This window comes from Mauremys mutica, chromosome 16 (assembly GCF_020497125.1).
Source record: "Mauremys mutica isolate MM-2020 ecotype Southern chromosome 16, ASM2049712v1, whole genome shotgun sequence".
Taxonomy (NCBI): Eukaryota; Metazoa; Chordata; order Testudines; family Geoemydidae; genus Mauremys; species Mauremys mutica.
The window spans coordinates 6,379,716-6,398,595 of record NC_059087.1 but is presented as its reverse complement, the minus strand read 5'-3'; the positions used below and the strand labels follow the sequence as shown (position 1 = coordinate 6,398,595).

The 18,880-nt window shown below is 41.9% G+C and overlaps 1 protein-coding gene across 2 annotated transcripts in view; it reads right to left on the bottom strand.

The window, feature by feature from the left end:
* Nucleotides 1-18,200, bottom strand: part of PPTC7 (protein phosphatase targeting COQ7) — a 32,776-nt gene extending 14,576 nt beyond the window's left edge. The window contains exons 1-2 of one of the 2 annotated variants that reach the window (XM_044989790.1): nucleotides 17,556-18,200; nucleotides 2,843-3,022 (exon numbers count right to left, since the gene is read on the bottom strand). In XM_044989790.1, the coding sequence (XP_044845725.1) occupies nucleotides 2,843-3,022; nucleotides 17,556-17,757 (382 nt within the window). In that variant the 5' untranslated portion in view covers nucleotides 17,758-18,200. The remainder of the gene's footprint in view (nucleotides 1-2,842; nucleotides 3,023-17,555) is intronic. The other variant, XM_044989789.1, reaches the window with a different exon arrangement.
* Between the last annotated feature and the right edge of the window lie 680 nt (nucleotides 18,201-18,880).

Here is an 18,880-nt window from a genome sequence, read left to right as displayed (position 1 = left end):
ACTCAAACTAAATAATGAAACTATGATTAGTGTGAAGGTATTAGTAGCAGGATTCTGTAGCACTTACACTATGCTAGGTGTTGTCCCCATGCTTTCATTCACAACTACAAATAATTTGTATACAGTAAATAGATTAATGGAAGTGGTCAGTAGACATCGTTCCAGTATTGGTGGCAGAGCAACGAACGTGCTCCTTTTTCCTTTTAAGACAAAAAACTGTGTAAGACTGGCTCCAAAGGAGATCTAGATTTTAAGAGGAATGTATGGTATATTAATATAATTTATTCAGAAATAAGTGCATTGCTTTAAATCAAGAAATTAGCTCCAATATTTAAACAAGTGCGAGAAGGCACTGTTAGCTGCTTAGACACTTTATAGCTGGCTGATCAACATCCTGACAACTGGGAAAGTTTCTGTAACATTTACAACAGCATATGCCAAGTTTTTAACTAGGACTATCCATAAATTCATTCAAACATTGTCACTTGTTCTGTAACTGATAGTTTTGCAATTGTCTTCAGTATTTATCTCTGGGGGGTCTTACAGAAAGTTCTTGTCTTGTTTTTGGTATACTAACTTCCTACTAAATTTCCTTTTGTGAAACACTTTTGTAATTACCATTCTAGATGGATTAAAATATAGAATAAGAAGGGAATGAATTGAAACATCCCTGATAATTTCAGAAATATTCCACTCACGCTGAGGGCATTGTAGAGTTTTCACTCATTCCAATGTAGCATCTGCGACTGGTTGCTCATGGCGACAGTAGATAAACCACAGCAAATATTATATTGGAAAAGGGCCAACACTGTCCAGGTCCTTCACAGAGACGGACATACTCTGACTTCCTTAAAGAGGGTGGTAATTCTAACTAGAAAAATCAAATCTTTCCTAAAGAATGTGAAGTACAACTGAATCTAAAGAGTTCTCTCACACTATTAGAAACCATCTCCAGTAGACATTTGGATACCATACATTAGAGAAAAATCTAGATTTTCCACTGGAAGATGTTTCAAAGCACAGCTGCGTTTTTGATAGACCATGGTGTTTCCAGTGAGCTAGACTCAGGATCCAGACCTTTTATTTAGCACCTGGCCATTAACTCTTCTACCTTTGACAGAGGTCTTTGCTGCAGTTGAAGAGCAATGAAGTGATAGATAGAGATAGATAAAGGAAGAAAGGAAGGAATATATATTTCAAGGATCCTACTTAATGTTTAGTCATAGGAGTGTATGCTCTCTTCTTTTCAAGTACCTAGTAAATCTGCCACTAAACTGTGGTCAACTATTTTATCCACAATACTTTCAAATATTTATAAGAAGTCAAGATAGTCATATAGGACCCTGATCCCCCCCTAAACCTGAGAGAAGGACAAGTAAAAATCATATCAGCAAAAAGTCACTTTACACTTGCAAAAAGTGGACTGTTAGACTCCAGAATTAAGAAACTAATGGGAGTCCAAAACAGAATGGACAAAATAGCACTGCAACACAAATATTGTGCCTGGAATAACTTCAGTTTTCCTCCCTCTCCCTTATTATTTCAAGTCCAAGTACTTGCAGGATTCTGCACTGAGGAAACCAGCATCAGGCCACAAGCACAAGCAAGGAAAGATAGTTCATACTTTGTTGTTCTTAAGCAAAGGAACTACTGCATAAAAAGATCGGGGGAGGGAGAGGGAGAGAAGGAGGGTTGTTAAAGAATAAATACATGGAGAATAACTCCCACCACAAATGACTCTTTCCAGTGCTTTGAAGGGAAGAAAGAGCAGGAAAAAAAGACTAAAGTTCATTAGTTTCATATTCTAACAGGTACTGTAACTAGAAATCCATGTGTGGAATGCAGATCTTGTGACAACATATGCTGCTCTTGGGAATTTGAAAGGTCAAGCAGCAAAGTTGCCTCCCTCTATAAAAGGGCTGCTAGAACTCATTACCAGTGGTCCACCTTGTAGATCACTTGTTTACTTGGACTGTTTTGTACAAAAAACAGCACCAGTATAGTTAAACACTTAAACCCACCGAAGGAACTACTAAACAGTGCTATTCTAAAGTGACACAAGGTCATTTCTTGGGTTTGTACCCATTCTTTACATGTATAATAAAAAGTGAACATCTGTTTCTGAGCTCAGCAAACTTTAGCTAAATATAGTTTACACAGAGCTCTTTTGGCAAAGTTTAAGGTCAGGTGAGAAGCATGCGAGTCAGGCAGAGTAACTCGCTCTTGGTCTGAAAGCTTGTAAGTGTCCCCTTAGTGTTCAGTTTTCAAGGTTGCCTATTCAGAGCCAAATTCTGCCTTCATGTCCACTCATAATTCCCATTGCTTTCCAAGGGAGTCAGTGTACATATCCAAAGGCATACTAGGTGCACAACAACATTTAACAAGCCATTATTTGTAGCATATTTCTTTAGCTGTGCTTCATATAATCTCTTCCCCCAAAGAAAAGGGCCTACAGTAGGATACCAATAACTGTACAGCACAAGCCTTTAAATGACAGTCAGTGAAGTCTGAAACCCACAGTGCACAGGAAAGTAGCAGTAAGGCAAGGAGACCCAGTAACCCGAGTATCCTGTTACTATCTTCAGAAAAATACTGGTTCAGGCTGAGTTTAGTCACAAAACTACAAACTCCTAAAAAGGTTTCAAATTGAGAATGAGTTGTTGAATATATAGTGAGTAGCTGACTTCAGTAGGAACTTATTTGTATCCATTCTGCAAGACGCTCACAAGACATACTGGGTTACAGACCTGCTGGTGTACTAAGTTTAAACATTAAAACAATTTTGAATCTACAAATCTGTGTCTAGAGGACATGCACAATGAACAATATTTGCTGCTCTTACCAAGCAAAGGTACTTTGTTCTGTAGCAGCTCACAATAACTTGTGGTAAGAATTCCAACAGGATTGCTTGGTACGAACCGTCCTTCTTTTACTAAACGTTCGCATGTTCGCATTAGAGTCCCTGAGAACTGAGACGGGTCAACCCCATAGTCTCTCCAGCCACCTACACCATCTGCTACCCCTAAAAAGAGAAAAAAAACAATTTACTGTTAATAAAACAAAAGTTTCAAAACCGTTTGATATTCATTTCATTCTAGTGTATATACATAGAAGGTCCAATAGCTAACACACACACACACACACACCAGTTTGGTAACCATATTTCTGTAGTAAACATTTTTTCCCAAATAGTTATTTACAATTTTACTATGACATGAGAACAGCACAGATATATTCTAACAGAATAGAGAGTCCTGGAAGGGAATTTTTGGTTTTAAAGAAACTATACACTACGGAAAGTACACATATTTAAGTGAACTTCCAATGTTAGCTGTGGGGTAAAGGTGCAGACACATCTGACAGCTAGTAAAACAGATTTAAAAAGTCTAAAACTAAAAAAACTACTTAGAATGATGTTTTGTGAAGAGACTGACTTTGCTATAAGATAGATTTCTTGGCTAGTTAAGTAGCTTTTCGGGGATACAAATTACACTTCCATCCCTTCCTCTGTGTGGGCTAATGAAAGTGTTGGGGAAGAAAAAGCGTAAAGAAGATTTTAAATAGAACAGAAATGAAGATAATGCAGAGAAACTCCCTCCCCATCCAACATCTCCAGATAGGTGTTCTTTTACTGCTCAGTCACAGCGAGGTGGTCCCTTTCCTGTGACTGGCAATTTTTGTAGAAAGTAAATTTCCATTAAAAAAAAAAGGGTTTGAAGAAAGGCTTCCAAATGCGAACTATTCAAATCAACGCAATTTTGTGTTCTACAGCAGAAAGAGCACTCCAGAGCCTCTGTTGTTGCTTACACCTTTAACCAAGCAAGAGTGTGAAAACTCATTAGGGCTCACTGTAGCTATTCAGAACAGCATTGAATCTAACGTCAATTAGGTCAGTTTCACTCTGATAAAGCTTTCACAGGCTTTGAGCAGCAGCAAGTGCTAAAGCTATAGCACAGTGGAGCAGGAGGGAATTAGCAGAGTCTCTCACTACTAGCAGCAGTCTGGAGTCTCTGGGATGTGAAAGTGAGGAGAGAGAGAGAGAGAGAGAACACGTTCCTTCTCTCTCTCAGGGTACGTCTACACTACAGGATTATTCCGAATTTACATAAACCGGTTTAGTAAAACAGATTGTATAAAATCGAGTGCACGCGGCCACACTAAACACATTAATTTGGTGGTGTGCGTCCACGGTCTGAGGCTAGCGTCGATTTCTGGAGCGTTGCACTGTGGGTAGCTATTCCGTAGCTATCCCATAGTTCCCGCAGTCTCCCCCGCCCCTTGGAATTCTGGGTTGAGAGCCCAGTGCCTGATGGGGCAAAAATCATTGTCGCGGGTGGTTCTGGGTAAATGTCGTCAGTCATTCCTTCCTCCGGGAAAGCAACGGCAGACAATCATTTCGTGCCCTTTTTCCCTGGATTTCCCTGGCAGACGCCATAGCGTGGCAACCATGGAGCCTGTTTTGCCTTTTGTCACTATCACCGTATGTGTACTAGATGCTGCAGACAGAGGCGATTCAGCAGCGCTACACAGCAGCATTCATTTGCTTTTGCATGACAGCAGAGATGGTTAGCAGCCGTTCTGTACCGTCTACCATGCCATTGTAAATTGGCAATGAGGTGATGGTTACCAGTCGTATTGCACTATATCTTCTGCTGCTGTCATAGGTGCCCCTGGCTGAGATCAGCTGGGGGCACAAAAGACAAAAATGGGAATGACTCCCCGAGTCAATCCCTCCTTTAGGGTGTCTAAAAATAGAATCAGTCCTGCCTATAATACGGGGCAAGTGTACTAGAGATCCAGTGTATCAGAGAACCAGAGAGCACACCCGCTCCGTGTCAGATCCGGCAGGAATGATGAGCTGCATGCCATTCACAGGGGGTGCTCCTGCAACAACCCCACCTGTTGCTTCCCTCCTCCCCCAGCCTTCCTGGGCTACCGTTGCAGTGTCCCTCCGTTTGTGTGCTGAAGTAATAAAGAATGCAGGAATAAGAAACAGTGACTTGTTAGTGAAATAAAATGAGGGGAAGGCAGCCTCCAGCTGCTATGATAGTCCAGGCAGTACAGAATCTTTTCTTTACACATGAAGGGCGGGGGCTGATGGAGCTCAGCCCCCAGTTGCTATGATGAAGACGGTTACCAGCCGTTCTGTACCATCTACTGGGAATGACCGGGAGGCCAGTCAGGAGTACTTATAGGATGATGACGAGGATGGATACCAGTCATATTGCACGACACCATCTGCCACAAGGCTGATGATGACGACAGATATCTGCCATAGTGTACCATCACCCACCAAGGAGGGGGGGCGAGGATGCTACAGTTCAGTGCTGCAGCATTGCGTCTACCAGCAGCATTCAGTACACAAAGGGTGACATTTAAAAGAGTCAAGAGATGATTTTTTTCCCTTTTTCTTCCGGGGGTGGGGGTACATTGACAAGCTATGCCCTGAACCACCGCGGACAATGTGTTTGACCCTACAGGCATTGGGAGCTCAGCCAAGAATGCAAATGCTTTTCGGAGACTGCAGGAACTGTGGGATACCTTGAGTCCTCAGTCCCCCCTCCCTCCATGAGTGTCTATTTGATTCTTTGGCTTTCCGTTACGCTTGTCATGCAGCAGCGTGCTGAGTCCCTGCTATGGCGTCTGTCTGGAGATTTTTTAAAAATGCTTTGGACTTTCGTCTTCTGTAACGGAGCTCTGATAGAACAGATTTGCCTGCCCATACAGCGATCACATCCGTACGGTCCATGCTGGAGCTCTTTTTGGATTTTGATTTCGGACTGCATCGCCACCCGTGCTGATCGGAGCTCCACGCTGGGCAAACAGGAAAGGATATTCAAAAGTTCGCGGGGCTTTTCCTGTCTACCTGGCCACTGCATCCGAGTTCAGATTCCTGTCCAGAGCGGTCAGTGGTGCACTGTGGGATACCGCCCGGAGGCCAATACCGTCGATTTGCGGCCACACTAACCCTAATCCGATATGGTAATACCGATATTAGCGCTACTCCTCTCGTTAGGGAGGAGTACAGAAATCGATTTAAAGAGCCCTTTATATCGATATAAAGGGGCTCTTAGTGTGGACGGGTGTGGCGTTAAATCGGTTTAACGCTCCTAAAACCGGTTTAAACGCGTAGTGTAGACCAGGCCTCATAATAGGAATGGGAAGTAGGGGGAGGAAAATTCAAGGCACCTATTATCCAGAGGCTACAAGAGATGAACCTCTGAACTGGGCCCAATGAGGACTCTAGTAAAGACCCCATGAGGACTCTAGTAAAGACCCCACCATTCCAAAGTCTGCAGGGCTGTGCATTCCCTGACAGTGCCACACTTCTTCCCTTTTCTGTATTATCTTTGACTGGTAGGTTTAGTCCTTTGGCCATTAGGTGCATGGTAAATTTACAATTCCTATGGCAGAAGGGGTGCATGGACAGTGGCAGTGGGGGAGATATTGACCAAAAGTAGGGTAGGGAGGGGTTGTTTGTTTATTTTGCAAGGGGAGTGGGAGAGAAAAATATAAGGGAGCTGATAAGGTATTCATGGTAAGGAAACAAGGGGATAAGTGGTGAGGGAGAGAAGGAAAAAAGTGAAGCCCAGAAGGGACAGGTAGAACAAGGGAGGCTTTAAAAAAAAAAAAAAAAAAAAGGTAAAAACTAAATAGCGGATTGACAACATTACAACACAACTGATTTACTCCTTCAAATTACTATCCAAGGCTACCAGCCACCCTGTAAGTGCTGAGCAAAAACATTTCAAGACTTGTTTTAAAGTGACAGGGCAGTAAAAGATTAAGACCAATTACAATCAAAACGGAAGTTATAGAATTAAACTACTACAAAAAGATATGACTGGCTCACTTGGCCACAGTGATTTTAAAGCTTTTAAATTATAGCAGTGCAGTGGTTTGTTAACAGCTAATGCTAAAGTGCTGTCTGTTCGGCTAAAATATTTTTACATTCTTTCACAGTCTGTTCTTAATGCTAACACTACTGCATTCAAATATCGTCTGAGGGACATATTAAGATAGGATTATTTTTCTTATTGGGTATCTGCAATATATTTGAAAATGTTTCCATTATTTAATTTGGTTAATGATCTGTCTGATCTTCAGCATGCAAGTCATAATTTGAAGGAATATTCTGTATTGTATTTTTTTGAAAAAAATGAAGCTATTATTCATGATACTGCATGATGAATCACTCTTTCAGAGCATACTTAAGTAAAAGATGTACTTTGGAAAAAGGACAGAACTAACCTCTAGTTGAGTGAAAATTTAAACAGTAAAATGCAATTTGTTCATCTACAAATGCTCTTCACATAGGATGCCATTTGAAATCAAAGTAGAAGATTTAGAGTTGACCTTGGCATGAACTACATAATCCAACAGCAGGTTAGAGCCAGATTCCGTATAGCTCATCAACATTAATCAGATTTTTCCCCAAAATAGTGCACAACCTTTTAGACACCTGCTTTGTGGGGTGTTTTGTTTGTTTCTTGGTAGTGGTTTTTTTTGTTTGTTTGTTTGTTTTTTAAGTACACTATGCAGTAGCCAAACCCCACTCTTAAAATCTCTGAACAGAAAAAACACAGAAGATCATCTGTATAAGAACTTGGAGCAGAGCTCACCAGAAAGAATCCCAGGAAACCCTTCTTCTAGCTCCTTCAAAAACTACACCTCTCCATAAGAGGCATAAATTCAGGTTAAGAATAGATTAACCCTTTTGTTTCTGATGCCAGTTAAACAAGTCAACCCTAAAGACTCCAATGAAATACTCTGAAATATTCCTATGGGGGAGAGGGTTGAGGATATCAATAGATCAGTTTCCTTAAAGGTGACGGCATCCAATTTAAAATTCTGACCAGCCACAGATTTATCAAGACATTTAGTTTATTATTCCAGAATCAAAGACTACTGATTTGGTTCTGTTGTTTAAGTGCAGTATTTTAGTGCTTGTCAAGATCCTGATAGTACAAGCTTCTCAAACTGGACCACCCGTGTGCCTCAACTTTGCCCTACAAGAACTATTAGGAATGAGGATAACTCACTCCCCCCCACCCCTCAATCTCATTTAGTTCTTTGCCTCTCTCTTCTAAGACGGCTAGCAAGGGGACCAAATGTAGCAGTGGTTTTTTATAATGGCTCTTTGTCTTGCATTAATAGTATCATCTGCAATGCACAGTAACAACCTGAGCAGTTTCTGACCTGCACTAAAAGGTTCTTAATTCCCAGTCCCGAGCCATCCAGTCCAACCAGTCTGCAGGTTTTTTAAATTAAAAAAAAGTTACGTGTAACTTGTCAAGGTAAAGTATGTTATTTTACAGAAAAGGAATGTGACATAGCTTCAGATTAAAGAGTTACTTTATCTCTTTTCTTCAACAGCCAATGAGGCTGAAGTTCAAAGAAATTTTGAATATTTTTCAATACGTTGAATAACAGACTGAAAAATTGACACTCCAAGATCAGTAAAAAGGAAGAATTTAAGACAACTTCAGATGCTACCAATATATTCCTACAAGTAAGCCTTGTCTGTATAATAGCAGATTTCACTGAAATAAAATTTAAAACTAAACTACTGGTACTTGTTATGTTGCTGTTTAGGAATCAGAATGTGCTATACTAATTTATACTATCCTTGTTTACCTTGCTTTCACCTTGCACACAGATCATCAATACAAAAAGATAATCAAAACAATAGTTGTCTTGAGTTAACAGCATTGTTAAACTTCAGTTTACTTACTACTTCTATCATATTTCATAACATGCAATGTCCTCAAACCCTGAACACCCATATAACACAGTAACTGGTTAAGTTTTAAAGTTTAAAATGTTGCTTAAATGACAGAAGAATTACTAAATTGAAGTTGTTTGAAACCTTTGACTGTCAGTATATTCAGTAAAAGTCAGAACTCCTACAGAAGCACATGTCCTTGGACATATGTATTACTCTATGTTCAAAAGCATGCAAAAGGTTAAGTCAGGGATTCTGTATAGGAGATCATAAATCATGGCAAAAGGGAATAATGTCAGCAGGTAAAGCAGCTGAATACATTTTAAAGAAAAACATGTGAAGGGCAAGATTCCCTGGATTATAGCTTCTCCTACAGCATTCATAAATGGGAGTTATCCTGTTAAACTAGAATTACTGCCAAATTACAGACTGTGTGTGCATCAGTTACTGTGAAGCTGGCTTCATCCAACCTCTTAATGAGTACATCAAGGACCTTCAGAAGTCTCAGAGCAAAGCATGAAGCACGTAAGGCTGCAGTGCTAAACCCAAGGGAATCAAAATGTGGCAAATACCACTTGAAGTTGTTATATTTTCAGCATACTGGATAACGAACTTCAGCAGTAGTTATAACTTAACTGGAGGGAAAAACAACAAACATACGAAGCTAACAACGGATGGGTTAGTTGTGCACATTCCTCCCCTCCACATACTCAGCCAACATATAAAAGATACTTTAAAAAACATTGTGACCCCAAATTACAACAATTACAACTGGCAAAAGTTCTCTGTTCCGTAACAGCAACTGCTATCAGGCCTGACAAACTCACCACACTCAACGTATTGTTGTCATAGTATTTATCTATACGGAATCTTGTGTGAGCTCTCAAATGAAAACCAGGATCGCACTGGTCATTAATATCATAGTGGCACCTTAGAGACTAACAAATTTATTAGAGTATAAGCTTTCGTGGGCTAGAACCCACTTCATCAGATGCATGGAGTGGAAAATACAGTAGCACATATAAATGCACAGCACATGAAAAGATGGGAGTTGCCTTACCAAGTGGGAGGTCAGTCTAACGAGACAATTCAATTAACAGTAGGATACCAAGGGAGGAAAAAAATCACGTTTGTAGTGGTAATGAGAGTGGCCCATTTCAAACAGTTGACAAGAAGGTGTGGGTAATAGTAGGGGAAAATTAGTATGGGGGAAATTAGGTTTTGTAATGACCAAACCACTCCCAGTCTTTATTCAGGCCTAATTTAACGGTGTCCAGTTTGCAAATTAATTCCAGTTCTGCAGTTTCACATTGGAGTCTGTTTTTGAAGTTTTTTTGTTGAAGAATTGCCACTTTTAGATCTGTTATTGAGTGACCAGGGAGACTGAAGTGTTCTCCTACTAGTGTCTGAATGTTATAATTCCTGATGTCAGACGTGTGTCCATTTATTCTTTTGCGTTGAGACTGCCCGGTTTGGCCAATGCCCCTCTGCCATGTACACTGGCTAAACCGGAGTGGGTTTTTTCCTTCCTTTATACCTGCTACTGTACTTTCCACTCCATGAATCTGATGAAGTGGGTTCTAGCCCACGAAAGCTCATGCCCAAATAAATTTGTTAGTCTCTAAGGTGCCACAAGAACTCCACGTTGTTTTTGCAGATATAGACTAACATGGCTACCACTCTGAAGCCTATTACTATCATTGTGAAATGTATGTACAGATTTTAAAAAGTATGTCTATATACTGAAAATATGTCCTTATAGTTTATATCCATGTGTTACTCCCCAGCAGAAGTGAAGAACGGGTTTTGCCAGACAAAGAAATGTATATTCACGTTTGTCTAGGTTCCTATGTAGATTAAGCTTTGTAAGTCAAACACAATGGCAGCTACATTTTCATTCAAGTCAATCCAAGGATAGGAAGACAACTTGGAGCCAGCACACTGGAGAACAAACAACAGGAGCCATCCTGAGTCTGGGGTCAAAACAATGAGTTTGGGGAAATAAGAAGCAAAAAAATAACCGTCTGGTATCCATTTACTGAGGAAACTCCTTGTAGGGTATAGGGATATTCATGAAAACTTGAATCCTGGTTTTACTGAAAACCAGCAGCTTTGTCAAAGACTGAATCCTTGGGAGAAAATCTATTTTCTATAATAGGAAATGTAACCATTAATAAGCATAGATCTACAATTGCATTTTATGTTTTGTTTTATGTGTAACCAGTTGTTGTTTCTACTCATTCTCTCTCAGTGCTGTGATGTTGTAAAGGACCTGATCCACAGTTGCACTAGTCAAACTGTGGATACACTTATCACTTTGGGGAAAGCTTAGTTGGTAATTATTGTGAATGTCCAGTGGCAAGAGCTGATACTGCAGGGAGCACTCTAAAGATTCAAGGGTTGATGTGTACCTAGCACTTGCCTGTACAGAGAGGGTGAGGTGTGGGGGGGACCTGGAAGTCAGTGCATGCGGGGTCAAAGGCTAGTGGTTTCAGGGAGCTGAATCCCATGAGGCACAGAAAAGACTGCTTCATGCTAAGGGCAAGTAGTGGCAGGGTGCGTCAAACTGGACAGGGGAACTGAGGTTAATTTATATCCCAATTAGGTCAATTTTCCATGCAAGGCCAGATCTAGCGCTCAAACTCAGTGGCAACATTTTTACTAACTTCAACAGCAGAGCTGGGATCAGTGTAATAGCCAAGTAGGAGGCCATTTTTTGGGGGGTGGGACAGAAGAGAGAGTGGGACTTTCCAAATGCTTAAGACAAACTTGTCATTTGAGGAACTGCTTATCAACGGATTTAAGAGTTACAGGAACACAGTGAAGTCTTGTCTACACTAGGGAAGTTTTGCAAGAGAGTTTCCCAGCATAGCTAACACTAGTTCAGCATCACAGTGTTGAGCAATATTGGGAGTTCTTGTGTACCTTGACTGCCAGCTGCTGCTGGCATTGTAAGTCATGTCATCTATCCCTGCACAGAACAGAGCTAATTGACCTGGTATTTAAAACGCTGTCGCCTGTCTACACTAAGGCTCCCAATATCGCTAACAAGTGCAGATGAACTAGTGTAAACAACAGTGGGATATTTTTGAAAAGTTTTACCAGCATAGACAAGGCTTGATCTTTGCCTGTGTTCAGTTTTGCTTCTTGTTTCCGTGCACAGAATTGACAGAACAGTGTTCTCCCTTCAGGCAGGCACACTCATGCCTTGGGTATGCAAGGAAAGTTACATATGGCTCATGAGTGTCAATAGTGGGTGTGGCTGAACATGTGTCTGAACATGTGTCTAACTGTAAGCACAGGCCAACAAATCACGTTCAACACCGTTACAGAAACTGTGGTTAAGAAAAAGACCAAATAAAAGCTTTTTTTGCTGAAGATGTATGAATCATGCTTCCAAAAGGCAACATTCAAACGGTATTTAAGAGTTCTGTTGACATATCCAATATCCATCAGAGAAAAATGTCTGCTAGAAGCCATATTCCCTGACATATGTACAAAGAAACTGTATCTTATTGACAAGACAGTATCTGTTTAGCTCATTCATATATTAAGTAAAAATGTTACATCTAATTCATGGGTCTACAACAACTTATTTATTTATTTTAAACACAGCACTAACCTCCCTAGATTACACTCAATGTACCGAACTAGGCATGCCATTGGTCTGATCCAGCACAAGTTCCTCTGAACAATGTCTTCAGAAACAAAATAATTCTTTTAACATTGCCTTCTATGCCTTTCTGGCATCAGATACAGAACACACTCCCATTCTCATCTACCAAAATAGCGTTGACACTATCTTGATCATTTTCGCAGATCCTCCATTGTGTGCTTTCCCTTGGGCCTTTTTCCTGCCCAGTAAAGTGACTGACACTAAGTGGGTTGTTGTTTTTTTTTAAAACCTACCTACCTACAGTAGTATGTTACAGTGTAAAAAAGAAAACAGAAAGCGGGACTACCTTGTAACTAGACAGCTGTCACATTCTGTTTCAAATACAGTACTATTCACTAAAGTTCTAACTAACTATACTACATTCTCCCAAACCCTTTTGTCCTGGATCTTGCTATGAAAGACTGGTATATACTTTAGTAGTAATTTTTCAAGCTTTGAACTACACAGCACATATGAAACAGTGACCAGCATTTTTGTATTTCATAGAATATCAGGGTTGGAAGGAACCTCAGGAGGTCATCTAGTCCAACCCCCTGCTCAAAGCAGGGCCTAATCCCCAACTAAATCATCCCAGCCAGGGCTTTATCAAGCCTGACCTTAAAAACCTCTAAGGAAAGAGATTCCACCACCTCCCTAGGTAACCCATTCCAGTGCTTCACCACCCTCCTAGTGAAAAAGTGTTTCCTAATATCCAACCTAGACCTCCCCCACTGCAGCTTGAGATCATTACTCTTTGTTCTATCATCTGGTACCACTAAAAACAAACAGTCTAGATCCATCCTCTTTGGAACCCCCTTTCAGGTAGCTGAAAGCAGTTATCAAATCCCCCCTCATTCTTCTCTTCTGCAGACTAAACAACCCCAGTTCCCTCAGCCTCTCCTCATAAGTCATGTGCTCCAGCCCCCTAGTCATTTTTGTTGCCCTCCACTGGACTCTTTCCAACTTTTCCACATTCTTCTTGTAGTGTGGGGCCCAAAACTGGATACAGTACTCCAGATGAGGCCTCGCCAGTGCCGAACAGAGGGGAATGATCACGTCCCTCAATCTGCTGACAATGCTACTATTTGAACAGTTCTATGCTAAAAAACAACAAAACTGCCTGACCTTTTAGCTATTAAAAAGAGGAAAAAATGTGTAGCCTCTTTGATGTTAGTCAACTCTTTTTTGACCCAAGAAAGCATAGATGCCAAGTACCCATGCAAATTTTCCACTGAATGGGAGTGGCTCCACACCCAAATTCAGCCCACTCAGGCTTGCTCTTCGTAAACAGAATCTAGAGTTTATTTAAAACTACTCTGCCAAAATATCTGGCAGACTTTTGTCACTGAGTGACTAATAGGAAAAATCAAATCTAAATTAAAAAAGACTTTGCAGTTGAAGGAAAAATGTAAACAGTCCAAATATATCTATATAGGCTATGTATACACAACAGACCTTAGAGTGGCACAGCTGTACCGCTGCGCCACTGTAAGGTCTCCTGTGTAGCCACTCTATGCTGACAGGAGAGAGCTCTCCCATTGGCATAATTAAACCACCCCCAACCACCCCTGGTGCTTCTGTCAGGGAAACTTATGTCCATCAGGGGTGTGTTTTTTTATCCCAAACCCCTGACCAACAAAAGTTTTACCAATCAAAGTGCTAGTATTCCGCTCTACTATAACACTAAATGTACAAGGCTCTTCATTAAACAAATTAATGAGAAACTATCCCTAAAGATTTTGAAAACAGGAGACCAAAATAAAACAAACAAACAAAAACCCAAAGCAACACTTCAAATGCAAGAGGGTTTGGAGACATAGGAAGAGTTTACAGAAGAGAATTTTAAGGAAAGAAAAGATGCCAAGTGGACAAGAGATGGGAGACCAAGACAAAAAAAGGAGACCGGGTTGGGAGGAGCACAGGAGGAAGAGAGTAGGTCAATACAAAGTTACATAGGGCACAGAAAGCAGGGGTGAAGAGCTTCAGCTTAACACACTAAAAAAAAAAGGGAAGGGGATATTTGAGGATGGAATGTTGTCAGAACAGCAAGGGAATTTCAGCATCAATATTGGGACCAGATAGAGGGATGGGGAAGAAGGGAGACTAGAGATGGTGATTACAGTAGCTAAAATAAGACAAAGACAAAATCCATATCATCCATGAAGCAATGGCTGAAGCATTAAAGGCCTTTTTTATTTCAGTTTTCACCAAAAAAGTGAACAGCAATCAGACAACTAACATAGTGAACATCAGTGCAAATGGCATTGGATTTGAGGCTAAAATAGGAAAAACAACAAGTTAAGAATTCCTTGGACAAGTTACATGTCTTCAAGTCAGTAGGGCCTAACACATCCTAGAATACTTACGGAACTGGCTGAAGAGATTTCTGAGCCATTAGTAATTACCTCAGAGAACTCACTGAAGACAGGAAAAGGGAAAATATTGCACCTATCTATAAAAAGGGAAATAAGGACAACCCAGGGAATTGTAAACCAGTCAGCTAACTTCATACCCAGAAAGATAATGAAGCAAATAACAAAACAATCAAATCTGTAAGCGCTTAGAAGCAAATAAAGAAATAAGTGACAGTCAACATGGATTTGTGAAGAACAAATCATGTCAAACCAACCTACCATCCTTCTTTGACAGCGTAACAGTCCCTGTGGATGGGGCAAAGTAGTAGAAGTGATACATCTCTATTTTAAAGCTTTTTATACTGTCTCACATGACTGTCTCAAACTAGAAAAATATAGCTTAGATGATACTACTATAAGGTGGTGCACAACAAGCTGGAAAGGAGTTATCAATGATTCATAGTCAAGCTGGAAGGGCATATTGAATAGGGTCCTGCAGAGATCTGTCCTGGATCTGGTCTATTCAATATCTTCATATGTGATTTAGATAATGGCATAGAGAGTACACTTGTAAAGTTTGCAGATGATACTGAACTGGAAGGGACTGCAAGTGTTTTTAAAGACAGAACTGGAATTCACAATGATCTTGACAAACTGGAGAAATGGTCTAAATAGGATGAAATTCAATACAGACAACTGCAAAGTACTACACTTTGTACAAAGTACAATCAATTACACAAATGCAAAATGACTATCTAGGAAGTACCACCACAGGAAAGGATCTGGGGATTATAGTGGATCACAAACTAAATATGAGTTAATATAATACTGCTGCAAAAAAAAAAGTAAACAACATTCTGGGATGTGTTAGCAGGAGTGTTGTAAACAAGACCCAAGAAACAATTGTTCCACTTTACTCAGCATTGATAAGGCCTCAACTGGAGTACTGTGTCTAGTACTGGGCATTACACTTCAGGAAAGATGTGAACAAATTGGACAAAATCCAGAGGACAGCAACAAAAATTATTAAAGGTCTAGAAAACATGACCTATAAGGAAAGACTGAAAAGAACTGGGTTTGTTTAGGCTGGAGAAGAGAAGATCAAGAGGGGACATGAAAATGGTCTTCAAGCAAGTAAAATACTGTTATAAAGAAAAGGGTGATAAATTGTTCTCCTTAACCACTGAGGACAGGACAAGTAGTAATAGGCTTAAAATAAAACTTCCTAACTGTAAAGGTAGTTAAGCTCTGGAACAAATTGTCTAGGGAGGTCATGAAATCTCTGTCATTGCAGCTTTTAAAGAACAGGTTAGACAAACACCTTCCAGGGATGGTCTAGATAATATTTAGTCGTGCCTCAGTGCAGATGATCTATCAAGGTCCCTTCTAGTCCTATATTTCCGTGATTTAAAGCAATATGGATTGAGATACAAGGATGAATTTTTATGTCATCTAGAATTATATTGGGTTCTGATGTCCGCAGAGCATAAAGTAATTTTGAAGTTATTGGTACATTTTAATGTTAGAAAAGCAATAAAAAGCCAATCAAGATGGCTTCTTCTATAAATTCTATTAGTCTGCTAGTAATTTTTTGTTTCTCTTTCCTATTTAGTATATCTGAATTTGAACAACAACTCTCCTTCTGCCTGACCCTGCAGCCAAGTTACAATCTTGTGTTTGCATTAATTTTCATGGCAACATGATGACAAAGACAAACTCCGTACTGTAATTCTCTGCTGAGTCCAGCAGGAAGGCAAGATGGACTGGGAAAAGAGCAGCACACAAATATGATATGGCTACCAATTATGGTACCAAAAAAAAAAGGGGGGGGGGGAGAAAGACTCAGACCCAGTGGAAAAGATGCAGAGTACTGAACACATGGATCAGATTTCCATGTCTCCTGGACAGTCACAGCATCTCCACAGCTCCCTTAAAGGTGAACAGCAACATTGTTTCCTATCACCAAGTTATATATTTTTCTGAAATAATGTCTCCATCGTATTCAAGTAATCAAGTTACCACAGAAGCTCCACATTCTGAAGTACGGCCAATATCACAAAGCCATGATATATTCCAACACAAGCCCACTGTTATGGTCTAATCAAAAAAGGCTGGAACTCCATTAAGATCTTTTCAGTACTATAAAGTTATGGTGCAAAGCTGGTTCAATTCCTGGGAAGCTCAACCCCTGAACTTTTATTAAAATTCAATAAAATTCAACCTCAACAATGTCTGAAAAAGGTCATGCGCTCCCACAATATTACTGTTGTCAGTGTGTAGATAATTATCCAGACTTATTCACTGCTCGTGACGACATTTGAATCAGAGTAGTCCTGTGTATAAATCAAAACTGTACTGCGTAACCAAGGTAAACCGGGTGCTGAAAGTGAAATCTGACATTTGAAACCAGTCTCAATGTCACTTTGCCTTTCAACTTACAAGGGCATAGTGTGCACTGAAAATAGGAAGCGTCTGTTTCAATGACCTTTTTCTGTTAAAGTTATTTACAACACTGTTAAGTTGTAATGCTCTTTGCTTAAGTGGTTACATGAACAGTTGCTTTTCTGCTTTTAACACACCTTAGGTGATTACAATTGCAATTACAGATAAGCTACCAAAGGCTGGGCCTAACCACCCAGCAGTCAGTCCACCGCTTCTCCAAGGCCTTGTCTGGGCTTGGAGCGCCCCCACCCCCATGGAAGCAGGTCTTGGCAAAGGCCTTTTCTGGGGCGTTTCGGTGTCTACGGTGCAAGTGACCCCCAGGCGGGCTGTGCCAAAGGCGGCCCATCGCAGGCAGCGGGCAGGGAGGCCGAGCACTTACCGAGCACGTCGGCGGACCGGTGCCTGGCCACGAAGCAGGCGTCATCCCCGTAGCACATGCCCTTCTTGAGGATGCCCTTGCGGAAGTCTTTGCCGAAGCCGCAGCTGGCGGTCACCAGGCTGTAATCGCGGGAGTCCGTCTGCGAGAGCCCGCCCAGGACTGCCCGGGCCACCAGCCTGCCATAGGACAGCACCGAGAACATGGCGCGGGCCGCCCGGCAGCCGGCACGAGGGGAACCTCCGCGGCAGCAGCCCGCCCCGCCTTCCCCCGCGGCCAAGCCAGGCTTCCCCTCAGCGCCGGCGTCCTGAGCTCGCTCCGCTCCGCTCCTCGGAGCCGGGCCCCCCGCGGGGCGCCCCGCGCCTCGGCCCCCCTCAGCGCCTCCTCCCCCGCCTCAGAGGCCGCTCGCAGCCGGCGCGCGGGTCGGTCAGAGCCGGCAGTGGTCGCTGCGCCGCCTCCGCACCCAGCTGCGCTCCGCCGCCATCTTCAGCTCGCGTGCTCCAGGGTTCAGGCCCGGGCGGCAACCGCGACTACGGGGAGAGAGTGAGGTCAAGCCCGCCTCCAGCACTGACCCCGCCTCCCCGGCTGGGGACACGCCCCCAGCATCCGGGGCCTCGCCACGACCCCTGGTAATGTGCGGGCGCCCGGCGGGAGCCTCATGAGCTACCGGCCTCAACTCATTTGCATAAAAAGGAAAAATATGTCTGCCGCTGCCATCACCTCTATTTCTAAAGGTGATTTCTACTCCCAGTATGCAACAGGCTTAGGACTACAGTTCCCAAGGTGCAATGCGGCAAAAAGTGCGCCTCTTAGGCAACGACCGGTAGCTGTTCGAGTCTGGCTGGAGCGTGGCATGATGGAACTTGTAGTCCCCCAGATCAAGACCTTTATTGGAGTCGTCTCCCCCTCCGGTCAAGTGGGAGGCAGCTGCAGGTTGTAATTCCATAGTTGTGGCCCATGAATAGGGTGACCATATTTCCTTATGCTGACTGTGGGGCACCTTGTAACATTACTCATATTCAAGTGAGTTCAACGGTGATCAGTCATAACTGTGCAGGGATACCATTCAAATCAACATCAGATTGACTGAGCCCTTGTTAAAAATAAATACTGCTGAGTTGGATTCTTTTTTATTTATCTGCTTATCTTTAAGGCTTTAGGGTTCACATGGGGAGGGGTGGCACACAGTCCTACCCCCCCCCCCACACACACACACAAGGAGAAATGACACACACAAACTCCTGTACGCCTCTCTCACATAGTGGCAGTGACCGACCTATGCGACCATCCCTGCCTTGCACTCTCCACTCTCCATGCCTAGCTAGGAC